The 27,653-nt window shown below is 43.9% G+C and overlaps 1 protein-coding gene and 1 long non-coding RNA gene across 13 annotated transcripts in view; one reads left to right on the top strand and one right to left on the bottom strand.

The window, feature by feature from the left end:
• Window positions 1–27,653, top strand: part of ENAH (ENAH actin regulator) — a 146,482-nt gene that overhangs the window by 52,117 nt on the left and 66,712 nt on the right. For 6 of the 11 annotated variants that reach the window (XR_014509754.1, XR_014509755.1, XR_014509756.1 and 3 more), the window contains exon 1: window positions 14,637–17,691. The exons of 3 other annotated variants lie outside the window; for them this stretch is intronic. Coding sequence is in view for 3 of the 8 variants with exons in the window: in XM_083434443.1 (XP_083290569.1) it covers window positions 17,687–17,691 (5 nt within the window). In the remaining 5 variants the exon portion in view is untranslated. Of the gene's footprint in view, window positions 1–14,636; window positions 17,697–20,778; window positions 20,844–27,653 lie in introns of those variants that run through there. 2 more of the 11 variants (XM_083434437.1, XM_083434436.1) reach the window with 2 other exon arrangements.
• On the bottom strand, window positions 338–16,318 carry LOC310674854. 2 transcript variants are annotated; one of them, XR_014509800.1, is made up of 3 exons: window positions 16,190–16,318; window positions 13,992–14,224; window positions 338–1,994 (listed from the first exon to the last, which is right to left on the bottom strand). It is a non-coding gene; the product is annotated as an uncharacterized lncRNA (long non-coding RNA). The 2 variants fall into 2 exon arrangements; XR_014509801.1 differs by lacking the exon at window positions 338–1,994 and adding an exon at window positions 5,168–5,876.

Genomic DNA, 27,653 nt, shown 5'->3' with positions numbered 1-27,653 from the left:
TTTGACTTTCTAACTTGAGGGATGTTTCACACAAGACAGAATTCCTACATGAGGGCTACCACTTCAGTGTAGGAAACACCACGAGAAGCCTAACCATATCTTATGTCATCTTGCATACACATCAGATTAGCAGCAAGTTTCTGTTGTGGGGAAATAAAAAGAGCTTGTCACACATGACAGTCTCTCTCACCAACCCTCAATGATATGGTTCTATTAATGGAAGGCTCTTGAAGGGGTGATTTTTGCCAAAAAGACCCATAATCCACAGCACCCTTCACCATGCCCTATGCTGTTATGAAGGTTCCCCTAGACCCCTGGAGCAAAATAAAAATAAAAATTGGGGGGTGGGAATGAAGGAAGATTGGGGAACTGGTGAAAATCTAAGTGGTGTCTTTCTTCACACAATGTATGATTAAACTATGGAATTCCCTGCCATGAGGTGTAACGATGGCCACCAACGTGGATGGCTTTAAAAATTCATGGAGGATAAGATTATACATGGCTACTACCAAGCTGACAATGTTCTTCTACCTTTGCTGTTGAAGTCCGTGTGCCTTGGAAAACCAGCTGCGAGTGGGGAGACTGCTGTTGCATTGACGTCCTGCTTGGGGCCTTTCCATAGGTATCTATTGGCCATTGTGGGAACAGGATGCTGAGCTAGATGGGTCTTTGACCTGATCCAGCAGGGCTCCTGAGATTGGGGTTATATATATCCAATCATTTTCTAAATGATTTTGATGGCACAAAATCAGCAAAGACCAGGGGTATAATTTTTATGAAAAAGAAAAGCTCTTGATTGCCACTTGAGCAGCGGTTGGCCAGCTGATGATGTCATCAGAATGGAGACATTGGGAGGGGACGGTTGTCTATATATATATCTTCAAGTTTACTGTTGGCACTCAAACTAAAGATCTATATCGATGACTGTGGCTTCTGAGCAGACCACGTAATTAAATACGCGGAATTGCTAAGATAGCTTTTTCCTAATCCTTCTCCATTTGGATGCCAAGCCGCATCTCCGGTATAAATGAGAAGTGAGGTACAGTACTTCCAACAAAGTTGAGAGAAGTCAACTGAGCAGCGATATAAGTGATGAAATTGCATCCCTTAATGCACGTATATACAGACTGGTGGTAAATAGTCCCATTAAGAGGCAGGATGAGGAACAAGGACTCGGATCTGCAAAGTGAAAGGATGAGGTCAATGATATCATAGACCTAAATTAAGATGCTGATGAAAACCATAGCAAATTTTTTAAAAAACCAAACCAACTGTGTGAGAAGTCTGTAATGCGTTATATCTGGCAAGATGAAGCCAATGAAAAACAAGAGGGTGAACAAATACATGAGCTAGTGTTTTCCATGTATGCTGCATGTGATAGTTATAGAAAGGTCTTGGGTTACAAATGATAATTTGTAGCATGGAATATACTCCTTCATTGGTGGAGGGGCAAAGACGAACCCTTTGCTATAAATAGGTTCATAAATGCACACAAACAGATTTATTTTCCTTAATTTAGGGCCACCCTCCATTACTGATGCTCTGAAACAAGGGTTCCTTTCTGGAGAACATCGTCTATGCATGGCACCTACTTGCTGCCCCATAAAGAGCTAGTTAACTTTTTCTTCTTTCCTCTTTCTATTACAGCCATGCTGTCGGGAAATGTTATATTTGTCTGTGTTATAGAGTAGAGAGAATACAGAAAGCTGGAGTCGACACCTAGGTTACCAGGGGAACTTGCTCACGGATCTGGTAGACAGTGCCAGAGGCTCATGGGCAACTTTTCACAGGAGGGGGGTCCCGCCATCACACCTGCTGTTGGCAGTAACTCGCGATTATAATGGAGTAGACCATGTCCCATATTGCTGTATAGTCAGCAAGTCGCTCCAAGTGTCTGCTGCCAGGCTGCCTTTGTTGGAGCCTAGCCCAAGCTTTTAGAAGCAGGAATGGTGCAGCTGTGATATCCGATTGAAGTTCCGTTGCTTGGAGCAGGTCTGCATATTAAAAGAAAATAACATGGGATCAGGGACAGAGACACTAGTCGGCTGGATGTGAGTTCAAAGGGGAATTAAGGCTGGAAAGCAGGACTATTTGGGTGTGCTAGAAACTGGATCGCTCAGCTGAAAACCAGTGTGGTGCAGTGGTACTTGAACCAGAATCAAGACCACCACTGAGACCACAAATGAGCTGCACCTAGACTACCCCCAGCATGCTGGGATGAGCGACTGGGATTTATAAGCCACTTCAAACCATTGTTTCCAAAGCAGTATATAACAGGAAAGTAAAAAAACAGCAACCCAGATCTAAACAACAGATCCTAAAAACACAAAGTTGCATAAGTTATGTATAGTAAACAAGATAAAATGGTCAGGTAAAGCCCTTTTTAAAAGTAAGTTTCCAGTAGCTGCCTGAAAACAAACAAAAAAGATTGACGCTTGTCTAAATTGTGTTCAGTCTTTTTTATATTAAAAGAAAACTCAGTAAGGCAACATTTTGCAACATTTCCCTCTGCGATTGGAATGCTTCGGTTCCATTTGTGTTTGAAACATCTTGGTTGCATTTTTTCCACATTACATAAGCCACATCTTCAAAGAAAAGCCCAGTGTCTGAGACAGGTTTCATCTGCAGTCAGAAAGCTGGCATGGCCCTCCAGGAAAAAGACAAGAGACTGAAGAAATATATTGAGTGAGAAACAGGACCATGGTTCTGTAACGGTAGCCGATCCCATTCCTAACTTGACTATGCCTTATTAGGAATGTATGTATTCTGTAAGTGAAAATAATATGTCGAACTGAAATACAATATGCCTCCTATACATAACCATATGCAAAGTAAGTTCCGAGGCTGACAAGTAGTTTTCCTGGAGCAAAGTCTTTGAAGTCAAGAAAATGCTCTGATTTGTGGATGCATAGCCTGAATGCCTTTCCTGAAAGGTAACTGTGGCTGCAAACCTTTGGATAAACACAAAATTAAAGAATTTGAATGAGGAAGAGCAGCTTTGCATGAGGCTTTTAGTGATGTGTTACTAGAATTAGGTGCGTTGCACATGTACTTTTTACTTTTTAACATATAAAACAAGTAAGCTTGTGTCATGATAGTGCATACACAGATCTGTCCTATGGCTCAGAGCAATCCTGTACTCTTAATTACACCTGGGTGGAGGTAGGGGAGATTCTTTTAGAGTAGCTGCTGCATCCTATATGTGATTGGCCCAAGAATGGAAGGAAGGAAATGCACAACAGAACAAAAAGAGTAAAAATGACAGACATGCCTACATCCCTGGCAACCAATCAGAGACTGTGCTGGTGACAGTGCCAACATGCTTCGCATACATGGAGGGAACCAATAAACACACAGCGACAGGGCCACTCCCACTGCATCACCACCCCCACAATCACAGCACCCACAGTCCATCAGCCCCAGTGGCACAGCCAGCAGTGAGGCCACTTATTGGAAATTTCCAGGCGAAACAATAGGCATGAATTTGAATCCCCTTATGCAACCCCCGCCATTGTTTTTTTGAGCACACTACAGAAAGAGGAGGAAGGAGAATCCACACAACACAGCACACCCATAGCTACCTTGGCAGGTCACTTGCAGAGAGCTCACATAGCTCACTTCCTGGGACCAAGGGTCAAGCAGACTCATTCATGGAAGGAAATGATTCAGTAATCAAGGAGCTAAGGGCATAGGGCAGGACATGGAACAAAGGTAACTGTAGGCCATATTGAGCAGTAGTTCACTCCATAGGATAGGGAACATATTTTTCAAAGCAACGGTGAGACTTAACACTCCACTGATCTCTTGGGGCTTTTGCCAAATCCTGAAGCTCCTCAACTGACAGGTCTCAAGTCTAGAGTTGCTCTGTAAGATTCCTTATTCTTACAGCACAATCCTGTTTTTATAAATAAGATCTATGCAATGTAAATGAGCAGAACTGAGGGTTAAAAGAAGAAGAAGAAGAGTTTGGATTTGATATCCCGCCTTTCACTCCCTTTAAGGAGTCTCAAAGCGGCTAACATTCTCCTTTCCCTTCCTCCCCCACAACAAACACTCTGTGAGGTGAGTGGGGCTGAGAGACTTCAAAGAAGTGTGACTGGCCCAAGGTCACCCAGCAGCTGCATGTGGAGGAGCGGAGACGCGAACCCGGTTCCCCAGATTACGTGACTACCGCTCTTAACCACTACACCACACTGACAAATGAGTCATTTTTTGCTCATAATTTTTGGTGTAAATGCTGGCATAATTCTGTGCAGCACAAAGTGTAAAAGTACTCTGTTCAGAAGTATAAAAAGCTCAATGGGCCTTGGAGTTTTCATGTGAGTTTGTGTTTTTAGTCTTATACTTTAAGAATCCATTGACGTCAACGAGATGTCCTTAAGAATGGAATGCCTGGAAGATATTTTGAGAGAATGAACACCATCATTGTCAAAGTACAGACAGTGTTGCACATGAACAGCAATGTAATGACACAACAGGAGTTATTTTTAGGATTGTCACCTTTGGTCAAGGCAGTTCAGGACATGTTACTAAGGACCTTGTTCAGAGAAGGACAGCTGAGTCAGATATCAGTAGCAGAGAGCAATAATCCCAGAATGCCTTGACATGTTTGTGGGAGTTTGCAATATCAATGATAATCATTGATTGATTGATTGATTGACTGAATGCCCCTTAGCCCTCAAAAAGGACCCCAAGGTGCTTTACAACATTACAAATTCCATTTTAAACGGTTATAAAAACAGAAAGCATTAGGAAGAGAACCAAAACAAATCCACAAGCAGGTAGAAATTCAATCAAAAGCCTGGTGGAAGGAAAAATTTGCCCATCTAAATATAATCGATTAGGAGAGCAATTAAACTCTCTTGGAAGGGAGATCCTCAACCCAGGAGATACAACAAGAAGGCCCTGTTTAACCCATGTTTTCTATCAATAAACATTTTCAACTGTGTTTGTTTTGGAGGGGAAACATGGATGTCAGAGGGCATGAATGATTCTCCCTTCTAGATGTTTGCTTGAAAACATCAGGGGAGGAATTCAATATTGCATGAAGGTGATCATTCTGCCACACCAAGCATTTGGCTTGTCAGACAGAGAGATTTCTCCCCCCCCCCCCCGTTCTAGGGGTTCTCCTGACCCACCCGAACCTATTTTGGGGGCCGTGAGGTGGGGAGATAGGAACCTTACTGCACAATCAAACGTCCGTGAGCAGGGCTCCCAACTGGTGGAACGCTTTAAGTGAATCATACCCTGTACATATATTTTTGAAGCATTAGTTATTTTAAAACATTTCTTTAATTCTTTTTGTATGTGCTCGGTGTTTCAGTCAAGTCAGGAGGGGGGCATAGCTCAGTGGTAGAGCACATGCTTTCCATGCAGATGGTCTCATGTTCAGACCCTGGTATCTCCAGGTCTAGAAAATAGACCATCTGAAACCCTGGAGACTTTCTGGCAATCAATGTAGACCAGCCTTCTCTAGCTTGATGCCTTTCAGAAGTTTGGGACTGCAACTCCCATCATCCCTGACCATTGACCATGGTGGATGAGGTTGATGAGACTTGGAGTCCAATATCACTCTCAAGGAATACAGAGAGATAAATCACAAGCTAAACAACTCTGTAGTTTACAAAAACTCATTATCAATAATGTACAGCATTTCAACACCTTCTATTACATGTAGTCTTAGACAATATATACCATGCCAAAATAATAATGGCATGCGCAACTCAGTATCTCAAAGCCAAGCAATCCAAATATTCATGAAATAAGTCCATGAGAGAAACTCTCTATGTGTATAGTTGTGCTGGTGTGGTCCCAATGGAACTTTGACATCAAGATACCCGGATTTCAATCTCTGTTTCATGAATCTTCTGGTTGGCCTGAAAAGGAACTAATGGCAATTCAATGTTCCACCAAATAGATCAGCTCCAACCTTAGAAGTCCTTGTTTTGGAAAGTCAAAATTTCAAGGCCACAAGGAGCAACCGTCCCGGTTTCTGATCTGATCCTGGAATGTCCCACTTTTCCTTAGTTCCTATTTTCATTGGAGAAATGTTGGGGGGGGGGGTGGAATCAAGGAGATAAGTAACTATACAACCTTCAGAAGATATTTGAAGGCAGCTCTGTATAGGGAAGTTTTTTTTAATGTTTAATGTTTTATTATGTTTTTATATATGTTGGAAGCTGCTCAGAGTGGCTGGGGCAACCCAGTCAGACAGGTGGGGTATAAGTAATAAAATTATTATCATTATTATCATTATTCTTATTATTTTATGGACACCCCTATTTTCGTTGGAGAAATGTTGGCAGGGCAGGTATGCAACAGTGCTGCATTTTAACCAAGCACTCACCAGTGCCCGTAGTAGTGACAATCTGGCAGCCAGCAATAAAAAGCTGGATCTTCCAAAGGAATATTAGAGAAATAGCAGATTGTGCAGAGTGAGCCTGCCTCCTACATAAAAATAACTTCTGGAGCTATGAATACATGGGGCACATTTTATATTTATATGGGGAAATATAGCAATCCTTAGCAAAGTCAGGGTAAGTAGAGGAGATTTGACAAAGCCATTAAGGTAGAATAATCAGCTGAAAAGCAGCAGAGCCCTGAATCATAGAATCATAGAATCATAGAATCATAGAGTTGGAGTGTTACGATTTGTTAAACCCTGATACATTCCACTCATCTGAAAGTAAAGACCCTGGAACTTACAAACCAAAGAATTACAACATATAATAATAATAATAATAATAATAATAATAATAATACCCCGCCCATCTGGCTGAGTTTCCCCAGCCACTCTAGGTGGCTCCCAATCGAGTGTTGAAAACAATACAGCATTAAATATTAAAAACGTCACTAAACAGGACTGCCTTCAGATGTCTTTTAAAAATAGGATATCTGCTTATTTCCTTGACATCTGATGGCAGGGCATTCCACAGGGCAGGCGCCACTAACGAGAAAGCCCTGTTTGGTTCCCTGTAACCTCACTTCTCGCAATGAGGGAACCGCCAGAAGGCCCTCTGTGCTGGACCTCAGTGTCTGGGCTGAACGATGGGGGTGGAAATGCTCCTTCAGGTATATAGAACCGAGGCTGTTTAGGGCTTTAAAGGTCAGCACCAACACTTTGAATTGTGCTCGGAAACGTACTGGGAGGAGCCAATGCAGATCTCTGAGGACCAGTGTTATATGGTCCCGGCGGCCACTCCCAGTCACCAGTCTAGCTGCCACATTCTAGATTAATTGCAGTTTCTGGGTGACCTTCAAAGGTAGCCCCATGTAGAGCGCATTGCAGTAGTCCAAGCGGGAGATAACTAGAGCATGCACCACACTGGCGAGACAGTTTGCGGACAGGTAGGGTCTCAGCCTGCGTACCAGATGGAGCTGGTAGACAGCTGCCCTGGACACAGAATTAAGCTTCATCTCCATGGACAGCTGTGAGTCCAGAATGACTCCCAGGCCGTGCACCTGGTTCTTCAGGGGCACAGTTACCCCATTAAGGACCAGGGAGTCCTCCACACCTGCCCGCCTCCTGTCCCCCAAGAACAGTACTTCTGTCTTGTCAGGATTCAACCTTAATCTGTTAGCCGCCATCCATCCTCCAACCGCCTCCAGGCACTCACACAGGACATTCACTGCCTTCACTGGTTCTGATTTAAAAGATAGGTAGAGCTGGGTGTCATCTGCATACTGATGAACAGCCAGCCCAAACCCCCTGATGATCTATGCAAATGTTATACACCTTTCCTCCTTGCACACAAACAGGAAGGCTTTGCCATATCAAGAAATATTTAAAATGATGGCAGCGTATGTTTTTACAGTGGTCTCCCTACAGTGGTATTTATGGCTTGGGGATAGGTGGGAAATGGTCACAGGTGTAAGTCTTTAGTTTCATGTTTTGACTTTTTTCCTCCCCCAGCATACCAAATGGAGGCTTATCAGTATATAGAACATAATATATTTCTGTTTATCTTAAAGTAGCTGCTGGAGACTCAGTTTTGCATCATCAGTATAAAGATAATCACATATAGAGTTTGGAACATACTATCAGCTCTTTATGGACACAGAGGGAGCATATGATTCATGCCTCAGTGCAACCAAGGGATTTGATCCAAATCCCTCTGAGTCACTCGGGTCCTTTATCCTTCAGGCATATTACTCTTCTTCCACCATTAAAGTGCTGTTTTGGGGGTGGACAATGAGTATGCACAAATGAATCTGGCTGAAATAAACACAGAACATTGCATATGAGTAAGGCTTATTCATTTTGTAGGGGAAGGTCCATGGGTCAGTGGTGGTATCTGCTCTGCATGTATGTGGAAAGTCCCACATTCAATCTCTGGCATCTCTAGTTAGAGGTGGCTGTGAGCCTTCCCTGAAATTCTGGAGAGTTACTGCTAGTCAGCGTAGACAATATCAAGCTAGATTGACCAATGATCTGAATCAGTATAAGGCAGCTTCCAATATTTCTAGGTTCTAAACTATGCATTTCCTCTAAACCTGTAGATTTCGCTGTTCCCAAATAGTACAGTGGGGTTTTCGGAAGGCGTGGCATAGATGCAGTACAGATACTACTGTAGCTTGCTGTCTTCCACAAATAACTCCTTAAAAGGTTTGCCTCCTGCTCCTTTTCCCTCTCTCAGTAACAGTAAACCAGTCTACCCTTGCCCCACTAATAATAATAATACAGTGGTGCCCCGCAAGACGAATGCCTCGCAAGACAGAAAACCCGCTAGACGAAAGGGTTTTCCATTTTTCGATGCGCTTTGCAGGACAAATTTCCCTATGGGCTTGCTTCGCAAGACGAAAATGTATTGCGAGTCTTGAGATTTTTTTTCGCTCCCCACCCCCTTTTTCTAAGCTGCTAAACCGCTAATAGCCTTTTAGCAGCTAAGCCTTTAATAGCCTTTAATAGCCGCTAAACCGCTAATAGCGCTAATCCGCTAATCCGCTAAATAGGGTTGCTTCGCAAGACGAAAAAACCGCTAGACGAAGAGACTCGCGGAACGAATTAATTTCGTCTTGCGAGGCACCACTGTAATAATAATAATAATAATAATAATAATAATAATAATAATAATAATAAATACCCTGCCCATCTGGCTGGGTTTCCCCAGCCACTCTGGGCGGCTTACAGCACATAAAAAATTGTAAAACATTAGACATTAAAATTTTTCCAAACAGGGTTGCTTTCAGATGTCTTCTAAAAGTCAGATAGTTGTTTATTTCCTTGACATCTGATGGGAGGGCATTCCACAGGGCGAGCACCACCAATGGGAAGGTCCTCTGCTTGGTTTCCTGTAACCTCACTTCTCCCAGAGGGAACTCCCAGAAGGCCCTTCGAGCTGGACCTCAGTGAACGATGGGGGTGGAGACTCCCCCTATCCTTCAAGTTGGTGGAAAAGAACCCCCTCCTTTTATCCAAAGAGCCCCCAGAGAAGTCCCATATAAGTGTTGCCTCTGCTTGTGAACTGAGCCTTATTCTTCCTTCCTGGTTCTAGTATAACTTTGCTTATAATATTGTGGGTGAGAGAGTATGGATATTGATCTAAATATTTTAAGAAGATAGAGCATTTGATCCAGAATCAGGCTGTAATAATAATAATAATAATAATAATAATAATAATAATAATAATAATTTATTTGTACCCTGCCCATCTGGCTGGGTTTCCCCAGCCACTCTGGGCGGCTTCCATAGAAACAAAAAATACAGTAAAATATCACAGATTAAAAACTTCCCTGAACAGGGCTGCCTTAAGATGTCTTCTAAATGTCAGGTAGTTATTTATCGCTTTGACATTTGATGGGAGGGCGTTCCACAGGGTAGGCGCCACTACCGAGAAGGCCCTCTGCCTGGTTCCCTGCAGCTTTGCTTCTCGCAATGAGGGAACCGCCAGAAGGCCCTCAGCGCTGGACCTCAGCGTCCGGGCAGAACGATGGGGGTGGAGACGCTCCTTCAGGTATACTGGGCCGAGGCCGTTTAGGGCTTTAAAGGTCAGCACCAGCACGCATAAGTTTGTGCTATATGTTAGTTGAACTTTAGGACTGAATTGCCCCAGTGATTTCAATGGGACAAAAAAAAAAGAAGGGGGGAAAATGACCAACTGTGCAATCCTAACCATGTATACTCAGAAGCTAATTCCCACTGATAAGTGGGATTAGGGTTGCTGCCTAATTTAGGATTTCAGCCTAAGAAACACTTGCCCTGAGGTGTGTCCCTCACCTAGCTCAGTAGTACTTAGTCAACATGTATAGGAGTGCACTGTCAGTCTGTATTCAGCCCAATAAGTTTATGCTATCTTATTGTTCATTGCCAATTGCAACAAGAAAATAAATAACCCAGTAATAATAAGGAATAGTCATATATTAGAGTAGTTCAAGAACGTTCGCATCCTGTCTACACAGAACCCCTCTCAATAGAATTTATTTGCAGAATTTACAAAGGGAAGACATTTTGTCCCAGCTATATCTGTTGCCTGGAGTCCTTTCTTTGAGGGGTCCTCCAGATATCTTTGTTGCTGCACACTGATGATGATTTGCCAGTGTGGTGTAGTGGTTAAGAGTGGTAGTCTCGTAATCTGGGGAACCGGGTTCGATTCCCCGCTCCTCCACATGCAGCTGCTGGGTGACCTTGGGCTAGTCACACTTCTTAGAGGTCTCTCAGCCCCACTCACCTCACAGAGTGTTTGTTGTGGGGGAGGAAGAGAAAGGAGAATGTTAGCCGCTTTGAGACTCCTTAAAGGGAGTGAAAGGCGGGATATCAAATCCAAACTCTTCTTCTTCTTGTACTTATGATGCTATAAGGCAGTGGCAAAATTAGACTTTATTTCACCCGGGTCAAAGACCCAGTTTGGCACCCCCTCCCACACACACATCTGCGCGCACACACACACAGGTTGAGAGCCTCAATGGCACCCCTCTGGAGGCTTCACCCAGAGCAAAAATAACTGGCTAGCCCTTCTGTAGCTACAGCACTGTATAAGAGCAGTCACACATTATCCCATTTTTTCAGTGCTGTTTGTACATTCCCTACAAAGGTTTTGGGGTGGTCAAACAGCTTTGCTTCCAAGCAGTACATATCCCTTAACTTCCTGGTGAAATCCCATAACTTTTTATACCATAAAGGTTCTGGTTTATTTTTGTTCAGCTTTTGCTGGATCTCTCAGCGGCATTTGATACCTTCGACCACAACATCCTTCTGGACCGTCTAGAGCAGGGGTCAGCAAACATTTTAAGCAGGGGGGCGGGCCACTGTCCCTCAGACCTTGTGGGGGGCCGGACTATATTTTGAAAAAGAAAATGAATGAATTCCTATGCCCCACAAATAACCCAGAGATGCATTTTAAATAAAAGTGCACATTCTACTCATGTAAAAATACCAGGAAGGCCCCACAAATAACCCAGAGATACATTTTAAATAAAAGGGCACATTCTACTCATGTAAAAACACACCGATTCCTGGACTGTCTGCGGGCCGGATTTAGAAGGCAGTTTGGCTGAATGCAGCCCTCGGGCCTTAGTTTGCCTACCCATGGTCTAGAGAGGGGCTGGGAGATGGGGCACTGTTATACAGTGGTTCTGCTCCTTCCTCCTGGGCCGTGTTCAGAAAGTGAGGGGGGGGGATGAATGTTTGGACCCTGGGCTCTCACTTGTGGGGTGCCTCAGGGTTTCGTCCTTTCCCCCATCCTTTTTAACATCTATATGAAGCTGCTGGGAGAGATCATCAGGGGGTTTGGGCTGGGTCTTCATCAGTATGTGGATAATACCCAGCTTTACCTATCTTTTAAATCAGAACCAGTGAAGGTGGTGTAGGTTCTGTGTGAGTGTCTAGAGGCGGCTGGAGGATGGATGGTGGCTAACAGATTGCGGCTGAATCCTGACAAGACAGAAGTACTGTTTTGGGGGGGCAGGTGGCGGGAAGGTGTAAGGGACTCCCTGGTCCTGAATAGGGTAACTGTGCTCCTGAAGGACCAGGTGTGCAGCCTGGGATAAATTTTGGATTCACAGCTGTCTATGGAGGCACAGGTCAATTCTGTGTCCAGGGCAGCTGTCTACCAGCTCCATCTGGTACGCAGGCTGGGACCCTATCTGCCTGCAAACTGTCTCGCCAGAGTGGTGCATGCTCTAGTTATCACCCACTTGGACTACTGCAATGCACTCTACATGGGGCTACCTTTGAAGGTGACCCGGAAACTACAACTAATTCAAAATGTGGTCACTAGACTGGTGACTGGGAGTGGTTCTGAAAGACCTACATTGGCTCTCAGTACATTTCCGAGCACAATTCAAAGTGTTGGTGCTGACCTTTAAAGCCCTAAACGGCCTCAGTCCGTATACCTGAAGGAGTGTCTCCACCTGCATCGTTCTGCCCGGACACTGAGGTCTAGCACCGAGGGCCTTCTGGTGGTTCCCTCAGTGCGAGAAGTGAGGTTACAGGGAACCACGCAGAGGGCCTTCTTGGTAGTGGCGCCCGCCCTGTGGAACGCCCTCCCATCAGATGTCAAGGAAATGAACAACTATCTGACTTTCAGAAGACATCTGAAGGCAGCCCTGTTTAGGGAAGTTTTTAATGTTTGAAGTTTTATTCTGTTTTTAGTATTCAGTTGGAAGCTGTTCTTCTTGTTGTTGTTGCTGCTGCTACTGAGCTATAGCCATTCCAGACAGCAATGATGTGTAGCACTGGGGAAGCATCACATAACAAACAAAAGCTGAATAAACCCATCATTAGTGCACTATCATTGTGTCAAGAATATGCTGAAGAATACATCCATAATAAAATATCAGTCTGGAAGGGCCCTGATATAACTGTTATTAGGTAAAGGTAAAGGTACCCCTGCCCATATGGGCCAGTCTTGACAGACTCTAGGGTTGTGCGCCCATCTCACTTAAGAGGCCAGGGGCCAGCGCTGTCCGGAGACACTTCTGGGTCATGTGGCCAGCGTAACAAAGCCGCATCTGGCGAGCCAGCGCAGCACACAGAAACGCTGTTTACCTTCCCGCCAGTAAGCGGTCCCTATTTATCTACTTGCACCCGGAGGTGCTTTCGAACTGCTAGGTTGGCAGGCGCTGGGACCGAGCAACGGGAGCGCACCCCGCCGCGGGGATTCGAACCGCCGACCTTTCGATCGGCAAGCCCTAGGCGCTGAGGCTTTTACCCACCGTGCCACCCGCGTCCCCATAACTGTTATTAGCTATCTGTAATTGCAATGCCCTGTAAGTTCATTAACCATTCTTTTTTACTGTCCAGAACAAAAATGTTTAACATCAACTCTATTAAACTTAATTTAATTTTAAAACTATGGGATCCAAAGGATAATTATAACAAACTGTCGAAACAAAATAAAAAATTTCCTTCCAGTAGCACCTTAGAGACCAACTAAGTTTGTTATTGGTATGAGCTTTCGAAGAAGCGTGCATGCACATGAAAGCTCATACCAATAACAAATTTAGTTGGTCTCTAAGGTGGTACTGGAAGGATTTTTTAAATTTTGTTTTGACTATGGCAGACCAATACAGCTACCTACCTGTAACCATAACAAACTGTGTTATTTATAGTACTGCTTTTGATAATTTAGGAGGATTTATTTACTTTGGGGCATTTCCATTACCTGTGGAGGGTGTCTCCCTTTGGCTCATAACTGTTCAATTGTTTAGTTAATTCTTATTTAAGCTCCTGATATGGGGAAGTGAATCCTTTAATACTTTCATTTGTGCAGCTTAGATAGCAGTGGTATGATAAAGTGAGCAATAATAATAATAAAGCACAATTTTCACTGCATGCTGAGGAGCAGCCTGCATTCTTGATGATACAAACAACTGCTTTGCCGTGAACTTGGATAAGGATTGATTTCATCAACATCTGGTCATGCATCGAGTGTCACACGAATCAACTATAATACAATCAGTTGTTGTGCGGAAGAGAAAGGAAAGAGAGAAATTGCTTGCTGTAACGACTTTATTATCTAGCAACAAGAGACAATATTTATTCACACTCTTACCTGGAAACCCTAGAGCAGCATCTAGGACTAGATTCAGTTCAATAAACTGACAGTTACCAATCTGGACAAACCAGAGGTGCTCTGTGTCAGTGAGAAGGCCATTCCCTGAATAAGGTTGTTGCCTCAGGTACAGGATATCTGAAGGCCTTTCTCTTCCTGTATGAGCCAAACATTGTCTGAGGAGGTTCTCCTGCATGTTGGGTGGTGGAAACACGGGAGACAACACAAGAGCCCTGTTGGATCAGATTGAAGGCTTAAATAGTTCAGCATTCTGTTGTTGCAGTGACCAAACAAGCAGGACATTAGTGCCATATCACTCTCCCTCCTTTGTGACTGTGCAGTGGAACTCTCCATCCTGGGAGATTAATTTGGCACCTTTGCCAAGTTTTTCACTGCCTTTTAAAGATGCATCTATTTCAGGAAGCAAGTCTGGATCTGTCTCCCATATTATTGGTATTTTATCTGCCACACGTTTGAACTTAGTTGTTTTATATTAAAGTCAAACCTCGGTTGTCAAACAGCTCAGTTTTCAAACGTTTCGGTTCCCAAATGCCGAAAACCTGGAAGTAACTGCTCCAGTTGTCGAACATTTCGGAAGTCGAATGGTCTTCTGGAATGGATTACGTTCAACAACCAAGGTTTGTCTGTATTGTTTTAACTGAAATGTTACGGAACCAGCACTGACATTGTTTGCTCTGTTTTATAGTATAAGCTGCCTTGGGCATAAATACACTCAAAGGAAGTTAATGAATAAGTAAATAAATAAATAAATGCATCACTGCAGATACCTAGGTGAGAAATGCACAGAAACAATCTATTTGATGGAGGGTAGAGAGGGATGTGTGAGTGTGTGTATTTTGCTCTGCCCACTTTAGCCTTTGCCACCCGCAATCACCGACATGTGGCCCCTGGAACATTGCTCAGAAGACAATGTGGCCCTCAGGCTGAAAAGGGTTCCCCGCTCCCATCACACAGGTATGTTTACCCACAGTGGGTGCTTCCAGGTTGTCTCTATTTTCAAGATCAATTCAGTCACACACTGGCAAATTCTGGTTGTGCAATTATAGTTGATTGGGACATTTTGTGCAACAAACCCACTTCCCCCAAAAGTTTGGATTCTTCTTGATAAGGAAAGAGTCAGGAAAATGCACTGGGAAGTTGTGGGATGACCCTTGCTTTGATGCAACTTCGTCTAATCTCCCTGCAAACAAATAAGACTGAATGCGAATTGAAGAGCCAATGTTGTCTAATCTCCCTCAAAACAAGTCAGGATGAATAATCAATAAACAGTGCGCAAAGATGGGGGGAGTATTTTTCCTTTCCAGGATAAACCTTGGAGCAGTTACTCTTAAATGCAACATTAGCACTTCTTCAACCTTGTTCTTACGAAGCGTTATTTTCTTTTTATTTCAGCATTTCTACAGAAGTATATAAATATATATAAATTGGAGAAATAACTCAGCTAGAAATAACAAGGAAGTAGCCAGCAAATTCTTATCCATGGAGAATAAACATGTCATTATTTTTTTTAAAAACCAAAACAAAAAGCAATATAAGCTAACAATGCAGAAAACAAGGCAAATGTCATTGTGATGGGGTTCAGCTTCGATGATTAATTTGAGAAGCTGAAGGAACAGAAAGGCAGTACATATCATTTATTCATGGCCTAAAATTAGACTTTCGTCAAGCCTTTGCCCTAACCACAATAGTCTGTTGCATTGTGCCAATCCTCAAACAAGACAACCTCATACCTAACCTTATACACACACTTACTTGGGAAAATGAACAAAGTATTTTGATCATGCCTTAAGCCGTAATGGACTAGAATCCCACTTCATCAGGTTGTCACAGCCTGTATACCCTTTGCATGGTCATTTAATTCCAACCTTACACCCACCCCTTCAAATCCATATGTGTGCATATTTATCTGATGACTAACGATTTATGCCTCTGATGAAGTGAGCTCAAGTCAAGGAAAGCTTATGTCATGATAAAGTCTCTTAGTCTCTATGGCACCACGAGACTATTGGTTGCTTTTTGCTGCAACAGATGGACACAGCTACATCCCCGGAAATATTTGATTGTAAGTCCTACTGAATTTCGTTTGAGTTATTTCTGAAGAGGCACGCATGGGACTGAGCAGGAAGCCAGAATATTTGGATACAACCAGACATACAGCCCAATCCAATTATACTTACTTGGAAATAAGGCCCTTCTGAGTTCAATGGGACCTACTCTCAAGTGTGCATTTCAAAATGTGACCTTAAGTGCACTTCCAGGATAGAACAATGGAAACAAATGAGATTCATTTCCAGGCGAATATGCTGAGTACTGGTGTTATGCATAGCATAGGTGCCGCTAAACTTGGGTACAGCAGTGGGATTTCTTCCACGGATTTAATATGCTCTTCTTCCTGAACCATGGAAGAGAAACCAAGATTGAAATTGAAATAGGAGTCATATTCACAATTGGGACGCGTTAACTGGAAAGTGGTGCGCACTGGTGGCAATCTGCACGCTGAATACAGGAGGACCACCCCGAGACTAAAGTCCAGAAACTTTAGGTAAATGTGGATTGAATAACAAGGCGCATGAGAAGCAGGCAAAGCAGAGAAGCAACCGGGGCGTTGAGCAATAAAGAATTCAAGGCAGGTCTCGCGGTAGAAAGGACTGAACAGTAACCAGCGGCTTGAACAGTAATATATGCAACGCACGTGTCCTTAGTAACCTACACGGCACGCAGGCGCTAACAAATGCAGGATGCTGTGCGGAGCAGAACATCGAAATACCGTATGCTTTAAGCACGGGAAGCCTGGAGGAGAAACCAGCAGAGGAAAATTAGCCATTCCGTGCCCATAGTCCCTTGTGACGATCTGCAAACGGCTCGTTCCAGAGAGGGCAGTCTTCTGGAGACTGCAGATTCCAGCCTTTTCGGTCGTGGGCTCGGGAAAGTGCACCACCACCACCGTCGTCTGCGATGGCGGGGGGGGGGGGGGGAGGTTCAGCTGCGCGCCACACCGGCACACGCGCCCAAGGTGCGCAAGGGAACCACCCGGGCGGTCAGCAGGGGTCGCCAAAGCGTATGAGCTCACCGCAGTGGCTTCCTCCTCCTCCTCCGCAGTTGGTTGCTCCCACATCTCTCTACGGCGCTTCCACCAACCTCCCCCCCCCCCGCGCCAGAACCCGCATGGAATGCACAGGGAATGCAGAGCAGCCAAGGAGGCGGGGCTTGCTCTGCTCCGCCCCCTTGGCGTCCCCCCTGCGTCCCCGCCCACCCCCCTATGCAAGCCGGCGTCTCGAGCGAGCCGCTCGCGCGCTGCCCCCCGCGTTCCCGACGCTCCCACCTTCTCTTGTTCTCCCCTCCTCCCGCTCCTCCTCCCCCCCCCCCCGCGTGCGCCATTCCTCCCTTCCCCTCCCTTTCTTCCCTCCCTCCTTGGACTCCCCGCTGTGGTCGGGTTGGGCCAAAGCAGCCGAGCCGGAGGGCGCAGGCAAGGCAAGGCGAGCCAGTCTCAGGGTTGCCAAGGCAGGGACTGGCTGGCGCCTGCGGGGGGACCCCCCCTCCCCGCTGCTGCTCCTCTTCCTCCTCCCCTCCCTCCCTCCGCACTCGTCGCCTATTGAGAACGACTCAGCCGGCTCCTGAGGAGAGAAGAGCGAGGAGCGGGGGGGAAGACGCCCCCCCGGCCCCTGGGCAGCAACATGAGGTGAAGTGTGTGCGTGTGCATGCATGCATGCATGCATTGGTGTGTGTGTGTGTTTGGGGGGAGCCTTTTTGCTCTTTCCTCCTCTGCAAGGAGGGGAACCATTATGCCGAGAGGGGGGCCTTGTGGGTCCGTGTCCATGGAGGGCTTTTTTTGTTGTTGTTGCGACGGTTTGGGGTGGTGAAGGAGGGGGAAGAGGTTGCAGCCGAGAACGGGGAAGCCTTGCGCGGGTGGGTTGAGGAAGGCCCCCTCCCGAGTGGAGCGACTGAGGGCTCGAGGGGGAAACCCCGACGGGGTGGGCATGACTGGGGGGGGGTCGTCTTAATAGGGAAGCCTCGGGCGGGATGTGGGAAGTGTCGGCCGGTTTGGAGGGAAGGAGCTGCGGCGAAAAAGCAGGGTTGGGGGGGAGGTTTCTTTTCTCACCCCCATGTTTTTCCCCTCTCCCCCCCCCCTTCCAAATTTTGCATTGATTTCCCGCGGTGTTGTAGTTTCATGTCCTTCTCCCTATCTCTCTCTCCCCCCCCCCCCGCATTGTTCTTTTCTCTAGAATGGGGGGAAGTTTGCGTGTGCGTGTTTGCCGGCAGGAGAAAAAGAACAGGGATTGTGCTGATGGTGTGACCATAGGGATAATAATGGCTCATCTGGCGTGCAGAGCTTTTGTTGCAAGCAAGGGTTGTGGAAGAGCTTTTGGGGTGTGTGTGGGGGGGGGTTGCACAGAAAGGAAGGGGGAAAGGTGACACTGGTTCGTTTGGAGGGTTGAAAAACCACCTTTATTTTCTTCGGGAGGGGCAACTGGAGCTAGAGGGAAGAGGACGGGCTATTTTCGGTGCCCTTTATTCGCGGTTAAAAGCAAGGCATAGAATCACCTATCCGTTCGCCCCAGCTACAGAATTCAAGGCGTAGAAGTGAAAAAGAATCTCCCCCCCCCCGCTCCAATGTGAAATCGGCGTATGTTGCATTGCAGCAGCCCCTGCTGGGTTTTTCTTTGTGTAATCGATAAATAGGAGAAAATCACATACACAACACTAGCAATGACGAATATGTGTTTGGGTGGGTTTTCTGTTTTTGCTTTAAAAGGGGTTTCTTCACATATTGTCAGTAGTGAAGTGGGTATCTCCCCTCCCCCACTCCCATGGCTAAACGGTTTTTAATTTCTGTATTTTATATTCTTTCACCACTTTGACGCAAGACTTTGAACAGGGGACTTGCTAGGCTGTTGACCAGGCTCCAGAGGGACCCTATCCTTGTAGTTTAAACTATTGGGACTGGGACTAAATTACTCCCACCCCCCAAAAAATATATATATTTGTCACTGTATTTGAATTTCCTTTGTGTTAAAGATTAATGACCAACAGTTGCCAAGCCCTTTAGAATGTAATACAGTAAGATTCACATGATATGGCCCACCACTTCTTTTAGTGAGACAAAATGTCAAGTAACTTGACTTCACCAGGAATTTTAAGTACTTTCTTCTGAAAAAAAGTTTAGCAGAGAACGTACATAAGCTGTGCAGTCTTGGCAGCCTGCACCCACGTTTAGTACTTCTCATGGCTCTCACTCAGTCCGTTTATAAATCTGTGGTTTTGTTCATTCATTTCATTGTTGGGTGTCCTCCTAGTGTGTGAGCGAGGTATAAATGTATTTTACAAATCCTCTGTGAATATATTGAAGAAACCAGCTATATTTATACAACACACAACCAGAAAATGCTATATATTGTGTGTTCTAACTGAATTAGAGCTGAGTGCCCTATGTATTTGTTTACCTTTAGTTCAGTCTATTATGGATTACATAGTAGCGTTTCTGAAATCTTCCCATTTACTTTTCCAGAAGTGTGTATTAGATTATTAGAAACAGATTAGAAATTATAATCTGATATTTGATGTTCTAAGTTCAAATATCAGAATTTCTACAACTTTTGTTTGCATTTGATTGTGTCTTAGAATACCCAGATACTACAGATTGTGTTTTTTAAGGATAGTTGCATGGTTGTGAGTTCTTTTGTGGACACACTGAAACCCTTTTAAAAGTGCCTCCCATTAATTGTAGGGTATGTCTGTAATGTGTTGAACACATGGCAAAAATATGTATTGATATGTGTTCTAGTGTTGGTGTTGATGGGCTACTATGTATTTAAACTTATGTCAGCTAGCTGAAGTAAGCTGTATTCCTGGCAAACATTTCTTCAGAAGTGAGGGCATTAGTATGCTAAATTGGCTGCCCTTGATTTATCAGTCACTCATTTTACTGTACAAACTACTTACAACAAAACTTTCACAATTAGTTTTCTTAAACTTTAATATTTTCAATACTTTTTAAAGACTAGAACGTGCATTCTTTGGATTTTTATTGCAAGTATTAAGGTCCTTAATGCACACGAAATGTTTTAACTAAGCAAGTACATGAAGGGGGAGCAAACAAGTTTGTTACTATTTAAAACACATACTTTAAAAAAGTATTCCGTGATCTATTGGCTAATTTATTATTATGAGCATAGAATTTATCCTAGCCAGAACATAACTGTTTAGTAGTGACTTTATGTCCCTGCTGTATCTTTAAGAGGTATTCAAGTTTTGTGGCCTATTGTTCGTAATGGGTTGATAATACCAGTTTGAAACAATAGGTGCTGCTATAACTATATTCAGGTACAAATAATGGCTTTGAAATGTAATTTAATATAATAGCAATGCAATATTATAAATGTAAGTTAATATAATTATATAATGGCAAGTTAATATGTATGAAACAAAACAAGAACAGCTGTTTTAAAGCCTCATTAATTCTGTTAGCATTTACAAGAACATCTTCTGTGGCATGGTCCTATTAAGCCAGTGCCATGAATTCGCAGAAGTATGGATTGCGTGTTTTCCCAGGAAGTAGTGAAACCACTATTTCTATTCAGTACAGATATGTAATGTGGCAACTTTGGTTTTGCTCTGGTTTAGAACTGCAAGTCACCATGGGAATTGGGGCAGGAGGACTCCTGATTCTCAGTCTCCTCTCATTGATCTACTCTGGAAGGATTGTGAAGACAGTACAAGAAAAGAGTATATAGTCTTTCTCTCCTCTCCTCTTGGTTGCTTAGGATTCTGAAAAAATGAAACGAAGTCAAGGAGATGCATTGCTGTGGGCACTTAGACAAGTAGGCCAGTCAGGTGGGTGACCTCCCTCCACTTTGCCATCTTGGTAAATGTTGTATTGTGTGAAGTGTTGGGAAGATTATTCATCTTCCAGTATGGTGAAACATTGAATATTTTTAGTGATTTTGACCACAGGCATGAATGTACGCAGTCAAGGAGTTAGATATGCCATTGGTGTTTTAAATTCAGTTCCTTTGCAACAATTACTGTTGGTGCCTTTGAAAATGGTTATGCCTAATGTTGGTGATATTCAATACCTTTAAGTAATAAGGTCTCTGAGTATGAACAAGTACTGCAGAGTGGTGGGATAACATGTTTGAGTCAAATCTGAAGTATTTGTAAAGCAGTCTATATGAATAGCTGGGTTCTTTTAGCTTTAGTTATCTGAGCGATCAAGTGCTGTAGACCATTGTGAGCTTTTGCACATGTTGAAATAGTAAGTAATTTAGATGTTTTAGTGCATTTATGCAACTAATAACATGTATGAAAACTTGGTTATAATATGGATCTAGGCAATACAGAGGCTATACAAAAGAGAAGCATTTCAGCAATAAAAAAGCAATGTAGAATTTTTCATTCTATCTGGGTACAGAACATATGTATTACTTCCGTTGGACTCAGGTTCATTAAGTGGTGTTACTTGAATGAACCAATAATGGGCCATCTTGAAGATATATGTATCATTTTATATAAAATGTCCAGGGATTTTTCTTACTTTGTCATTTGAAATGTGATAAAACCAAAGCTTGAGTTTGAGTATGGTTTCTGAAACATTTCCCCTCCTTCTGCTTTCCTCACTAGTGGTTAAGTCAGATGCCACACTTAGCCACAATCTGCAGATAAGCAAATGATTCTGTGTATGAGCTACATTCTGGTTTCACTCCAAAGAAACCGCAGTCTGAAGCCTGGACCACAGTTTGTTATTTGTTTTCTGATCATGGACAAGCAGTGTCAAAGTTGCTGCTTCACTCCTCCCCCACTCTTGTACCTGGTATGGCTTATTGTGTCATCTGGACCTGGACTTGTGATTTGTGTATTTCCAAATAATCATAAGGCAGAAGCCAAGGTTTGTTCTTGACTTGCCACTTATGATTTGTTTGGGGACAAGAAACTGCAAGTTTGGGTTCAGATAACTCAACAAACCAGACTATGGTTTGTTCCCAAGAGCATAAAAGGAAATGGGAGAAAGAATGACACAATTTAATCAGCACACTGCTTGTTCATATTAAGCCTTTGGGCTATATTCAGCTAAATCATTGCACATGTGGAATGACTTCAAGGATAACGTATCCTCCCCTCCCCTTTCACACCACCCACAATTCTATTTCAGAGGGTATGGGGAACCCCAAGAGCAAATTCTAGGGCATCACCCCCTATTCAACCCTATAAAAAGCATTATGCAGAGTAGTGGTTTGCACTACCCACTAAGGAAGAGAACGACACAAAAAGAATTCAAAACAGTAGCAATTAATGACACATTTATTAAAAATCCAATTAAAACTATCTAGCTTAATTCATCAAAATTGGTGAACTTGATCCAGGGATGCCAGATTTTCAAAGTCTTAAAGTCATTTATGTGTCCAGCACCTCCCTGCTGCCCCCTTGCCTCTTAGCACCCCCAGGGTCAGAGGGGGGGGTCCACATTTTTGGGTCCACGGCTCCCTTGACCAACTACATTCTTTCTGCGGCACCCCGTGGGGCTCAGGAGCCAGATTATGTCACCCTTTGCCTGCAGAGCCGGCAGCCCTTCACCGCTTTTCAAACACCCTCCCTTGTGGAGTGTTCCCTCAGTTTCTTCACTCTCCTTGGAAGTCCTCCAGGCAGCCACTGCTGCCGCCCTTGGTCTCTGGGCTGCCCCCCCCCCCCCCCGCCCCAAAGAGAGTTGCCTCCTCACACTGCCCTACAGGGGCCTGGAAAGCACCCCCTGGCCAGCTCCACAGAGACCATTCGCCTGGGGAGCTTGTAGCCAGGGCTGCTGCAACAAAAAACCGTGCAAGCCTTTAGGAGGCAGAGACACAAGAGGGCATCAGAAGGAGGGAGGGAAGGAAAGAGGGACAGAGGCCAGTGTTGCCCCTGACATCCCTGACCATCATTCAAGGCACCCCAGGGTGCCACGACACACTGGTTGAAAACCACTGTCCTAGGCAATCCCACTGCTTCCCAAGGGGTGGTACTATCCACTTTGGGAACCAATGATTTAGTGTAATGTGTGAACCAGGTCACTTCTGTAAAACAAAGGAAGGTGTTTTTGGTGTAATGTTTCACTGTGGTGTTTTTATAGATTGGTAACTTCAAGTATTCCTACATTTCATTGTGGGGAGGGGTAATGGGGAGAGAGAATTTTCTAAAGGTCACGCAGAATTTTTGAGATCATTTATTAGATATCCATTTCCTTGCAGATGTGCACATCCATAATGTGAAATTTCAGCTGAAAGTAAAAATAAGTTTTTGCTAATATGTAAATATGAAATCATTGGTAGTATCAAAAGCAGTAAATTCAGCACATTAGCAAGAAAACAAACTTCCTGTGTTTTTTCCAAAGAAAGTATTTTCAGTTACTTTAGAACAATCTGAGACACCAAGATGCTTCATGTTATTTTAGAAATGTAATTTATGTTTATACATTTTTACCAAGCTTTAATGCAACGTCTGATAAAAGGAGAGAAGACCTTACCAGAGGGTGACAACAGTACAAACAATATAAACTCAAAGTGTGTCGAACATATTATTGGCATGACTATAGTCATACCACAAACTGAAAAATCAAATTTCAACTTGGGGAAATGTCAGTGTTGCTTGTTCCTGGGGAAAATAGGTTTACCTCACAGTGGTTGAGAGTACAAGAGTGTTGTCTTGTTTCCCCCCATATTATTAGGATGAATAGTTGAACATGTCTGAATCCAGTGCAGATCCTAGACACATTTCCTTTTGGTTCAATTGTGGGTTAAATGTTTGACTTGAATGGCCCTGCTGTTTTCAGTCATCGTTTCCCACTTTAGGATTTTCTTTTATACGATTATAGACATTTAGGAAGCTACCTCATACTGAATCAGACCATCTAGTTCAGAATTGTGTATACTGATTGGCAGTGATTCTCTAGAGTTTTTCCGTCTGGGCTCTCACTCAGTCCTGCCTGGATAGGCTAGAAATTGAATGTGACACATTCTACATGCAAAGCAGTTGCTCCACCACTGAACTATGGCCCTTTCCCCCTGTTAGCCTCTGAGGGAAGTGTGCCCGTTGATTTTTTTCAGAAATGTGACATGCAGGGGACAGAGATACAGACTAACGATATCTTCCTAGGAAGAGCTTTAACCCATTTGTTGAGTCCACGGCGATGTTGGATCCACAATGTTTGATGCAGATGTTTTTTACTGCTCAGCTGTCTGATGCCCTTTTAAGTCGATGTGACATACTGAATTAGCGTCTTACATGCGCCATATGTAAAATAAATAAATAAATACATACATACGTACATACATACATACATACATACATACAGTGGTACCTCTGGTTGCGAACGGGATCCGTTCCAGAGCCCCGTTTGCAACCTGAGAGGAACGCAACCCATGTCTGCACACGTGCGTGGGTCACGATTCGCCGCTTCTGCGCATGACGTCATTTTGAGCGTCTGCGTGAGCGGCAAAACCTGGAAGTAACCCGTTCCGTTACTTCCAGATCATCGCAGGATGCAACCTGAAAAGATTTAACCTGAAGCGTCTTTAACCCGAGGTATGACTGTATGTAAGCATATGCTCTCATCGGTGAATTATCTATGATTTTTCAGGAGTGCATGGCCATAAAAGTTCAAATTCAACTGTACTGGTAAAACTTCAGTGTCACCTTGACATTGTCTGTGTTCAGTCATAAATTCCAACCACACCTTGATAAATGAACCCCAGGATCAAATCTGGGTTGCAGTGCTAGTCAAACGTTGATTCAGATGTGATGAATGTCCAATGAAACAGGCCCTGGCAGTTTTATTCACCATAGTGAATTGCTGTTGGGTGAGCATGATGAGCAAGACTTCTTCACATACTTGCAGCGCTGCAGATAAAGAGGTGGGTGGGGATTGTCTGGCAGGTTTCTGGTCATCCTGCTTCCTTCCTATGTCCATGTTTGGGTGTTTGGCAAAGTGTCCAGAGCCCCACTGATTCCATTTTCTACTCTGGAGCAAGAGAGGGAGGGATGCTTTTGCTGCTGTGCAGAGATACAGGACCCATGCAGAACAGTAGCCCAGGTCAAGCTTGGCTCGATGTTTTCAAGCAGGAAAGAGGGGTGCAGAGGTCTTCTTTGCAGCTGCTGTTGGTATAGGGCCAACAATCTGGCAACAGTTCTTGGCTTGGTTACAAATTCCAGTCAAAAAATTGTGGACGTTGGAAGAAGCTCAGACATAAAGTCAAACATGGGTACCTCTGACTTACCTTATTTTAGCTGAATTGAAGAACTATAGTTGCAAACTGGAATTGAAATCCATGTGTTGAAGTGGGTTTGAAAAACATGGTTGGTTTGGCATAATGTCGAATTGACAAATTGCAGTTGAGGCAAATTTTCTACTTCGAAAAACTGCTTCATTGTGGAGATGGGAAGGCAGAAAAAGCAGACAAGCACTGTAAACATGATTAGACCAATGGTTTATCAACTTATACCATAGTTTGTACTAAATTGTGGTTAGCATGAAGCAACACTCTCCCCAGGGATGTTTGCCTGGCACCTTCATTACATATCTTTAGGCACCAGGCAAAAACAGTTTTCTATAACCAGGCTTTTGGCTGATTAAACATTCTATAGCCTTTTAAATGTGTTTTTGGGAGGGGGTATTGGTTTGTTTTTGTCTTGTGTATTCTGTGTTCTCATGTCATATTTTTATGTTGTGAACCACCCTGTGATCTTCGGATGAAGAGTGATGTACAAATTAAATAAATGTCTGTCTGACTGTCTTGCTGGTCTGGAGCTATACCAAAACAAGTTCTTTTTAAAAATAAAATGTGTGTGTGTGTGTGTGTGTGTGTGTGTGCATGTGTATGCATTCGAGCACACACAAACATATAGTGGGGATACTCAACACCATGGTTTGTGCAAAAGTGTTTCCCTTTGACATAAGAGGGATAAACATTCATTTTCAAGCAGGCTTTGGGCTGGTTAACTTCCTATATATACACTTTTAAATCTGTTTGTGGGTGGTTATTAGTTTGTGGGTGTTTTCTGTTTGTTTTTATTATGTATTTTGTGTTTTCATATTGTATTTTGATTTTGTGAACCTCCCTGAGATCTACAGATGAAGGGCAGTATACAGATTTAACAATAAGAATAATAAAATGTTTTGCCCTGCAATTACTTCTGGAAGGCCTTAGACACTTGGTCTTCATGCTGTCATGCTGAGCTAAGTCCAGGATTGTGACTTTTGTCTTAAGTGAAGCAATCGTGTTGTGGAACTGGGGATTGCTACCCAACTGCTGCTCAGTTCTTCACCTCCAAATTTGTGAGGGAGGCTGTCGTTTGCTACATCTGCTATTGAGCAGTGAAGCATTCATTATAATGAGTGAAAATGTGGAAGCATAGGTGTAGGGCACATAAGTCGCATGCTGAAGGCCTAGGTTTGATCCCCAACTTCTTCATTTAAAAACAAAACCTTGGCTAGTAGGTTCTCCAAAGGACCTTTGCTTTCAAATTATTAAACCATTCCGAGGGAATTTGCATTCGCACGCTTGATAACAATGTTGCAGGCAATATACTGTATATTCTGTCCTGATAAAAAGTAGTGGCTTGTGCAATTCCGTTGTCTTACAGAGCAAGCGTGTGCAGATGTCGGGGTTGAGGGATCCAACTTGTTTTTGTTTACTAGAACTCTTTCAAGATTCACCAATCCAAAGTGCAAAATGATGGGTTTGGAGTCAGATACCAAATGGTGACCCAAGGGACAGAGTTCGTTATCCATGCCATTCCATGAGCTATATACAGTGTTGTCGCATCACATGCGCATTTAACTTGCGCTGAATCAATTACATGTGCTCAACTCCAGCTTGTAGCTTTCAGTATTTTGTTTCTCTCCAGGGGGCCCCAGTGCCAGCTCCCTTGGCTGCGGCAACCAGCAGGGAAGTTGTGGTGTGGGAGAGACAAAGGTGGAAGGGAGGAGGAGGAGGGCGGCGGCAGAGAGAGATGCAGGCTAAAGAAAAAGGCTAGAATGGATGGAGCTGGCACTTCTGTTTGCATCCCTGTCTCCTCCCTTCCACCTTTGTCTCTCCTCCTCCTCCACTGCAACCATTGCCCAGAAGGCTGCCACCGCCATCAAAGCTGATCACCCCACTGTCATGGTCATCAGTAAGGGAACTGGGTTGCTGCTCCTGACTCTCACTGCAATACCCCAAAGAGGAGGGAAAGCAGTATGCAACTGCCATGTGTGGAGGAGTGAAGGAGAGATAATGGAGATACTGAGAGGGCTTCTGTGTGGGACTTCATCCTGCCACCCTTCCCGCCAGAAAGCAACCAGGTAAATTTTGGCTATACAGTATGTGAATTTGTGTACAGTGGTACCTCGGGGTAAGTACTTAATTCGTTCCGGAGGTCCATACTGTTAGTTAAAGCAGAGTTCCGTGCCCAGCGGAAGGATGAGGAGTACGTGCTGCATACTCTTGGTTGCTTTATTTACAGTTCAAAGCAGTTATATTACAGAAAGACATCTTGCCTCTGCCGGAGCAGAAAAGCATCCTCTCTCCTCGACAGCTTGGAGAGAAACAAACACAGTGAAAAACAGGAAACCAGTGTACGTCACATCCAGTCTCCCTTTCCCGTGAGAAACTCCAACAGTACAGTACAGACTGTGGA

Source organism: Podarcis tiliguerta, assembly GCF_965153285.1.
Source record: "Podarcis tiliguerta genome assembly, chromosome: 3".
Lineage (NCBI taxonomy): Eukaryota > Metazoa > Chordata > Lepidosauria > Squamata > Lacertidae > Podarcis > Podarcis tiliguerta.
This window is presented reverse-complemented; position numbering and strand designations above follow the sequence as displayed.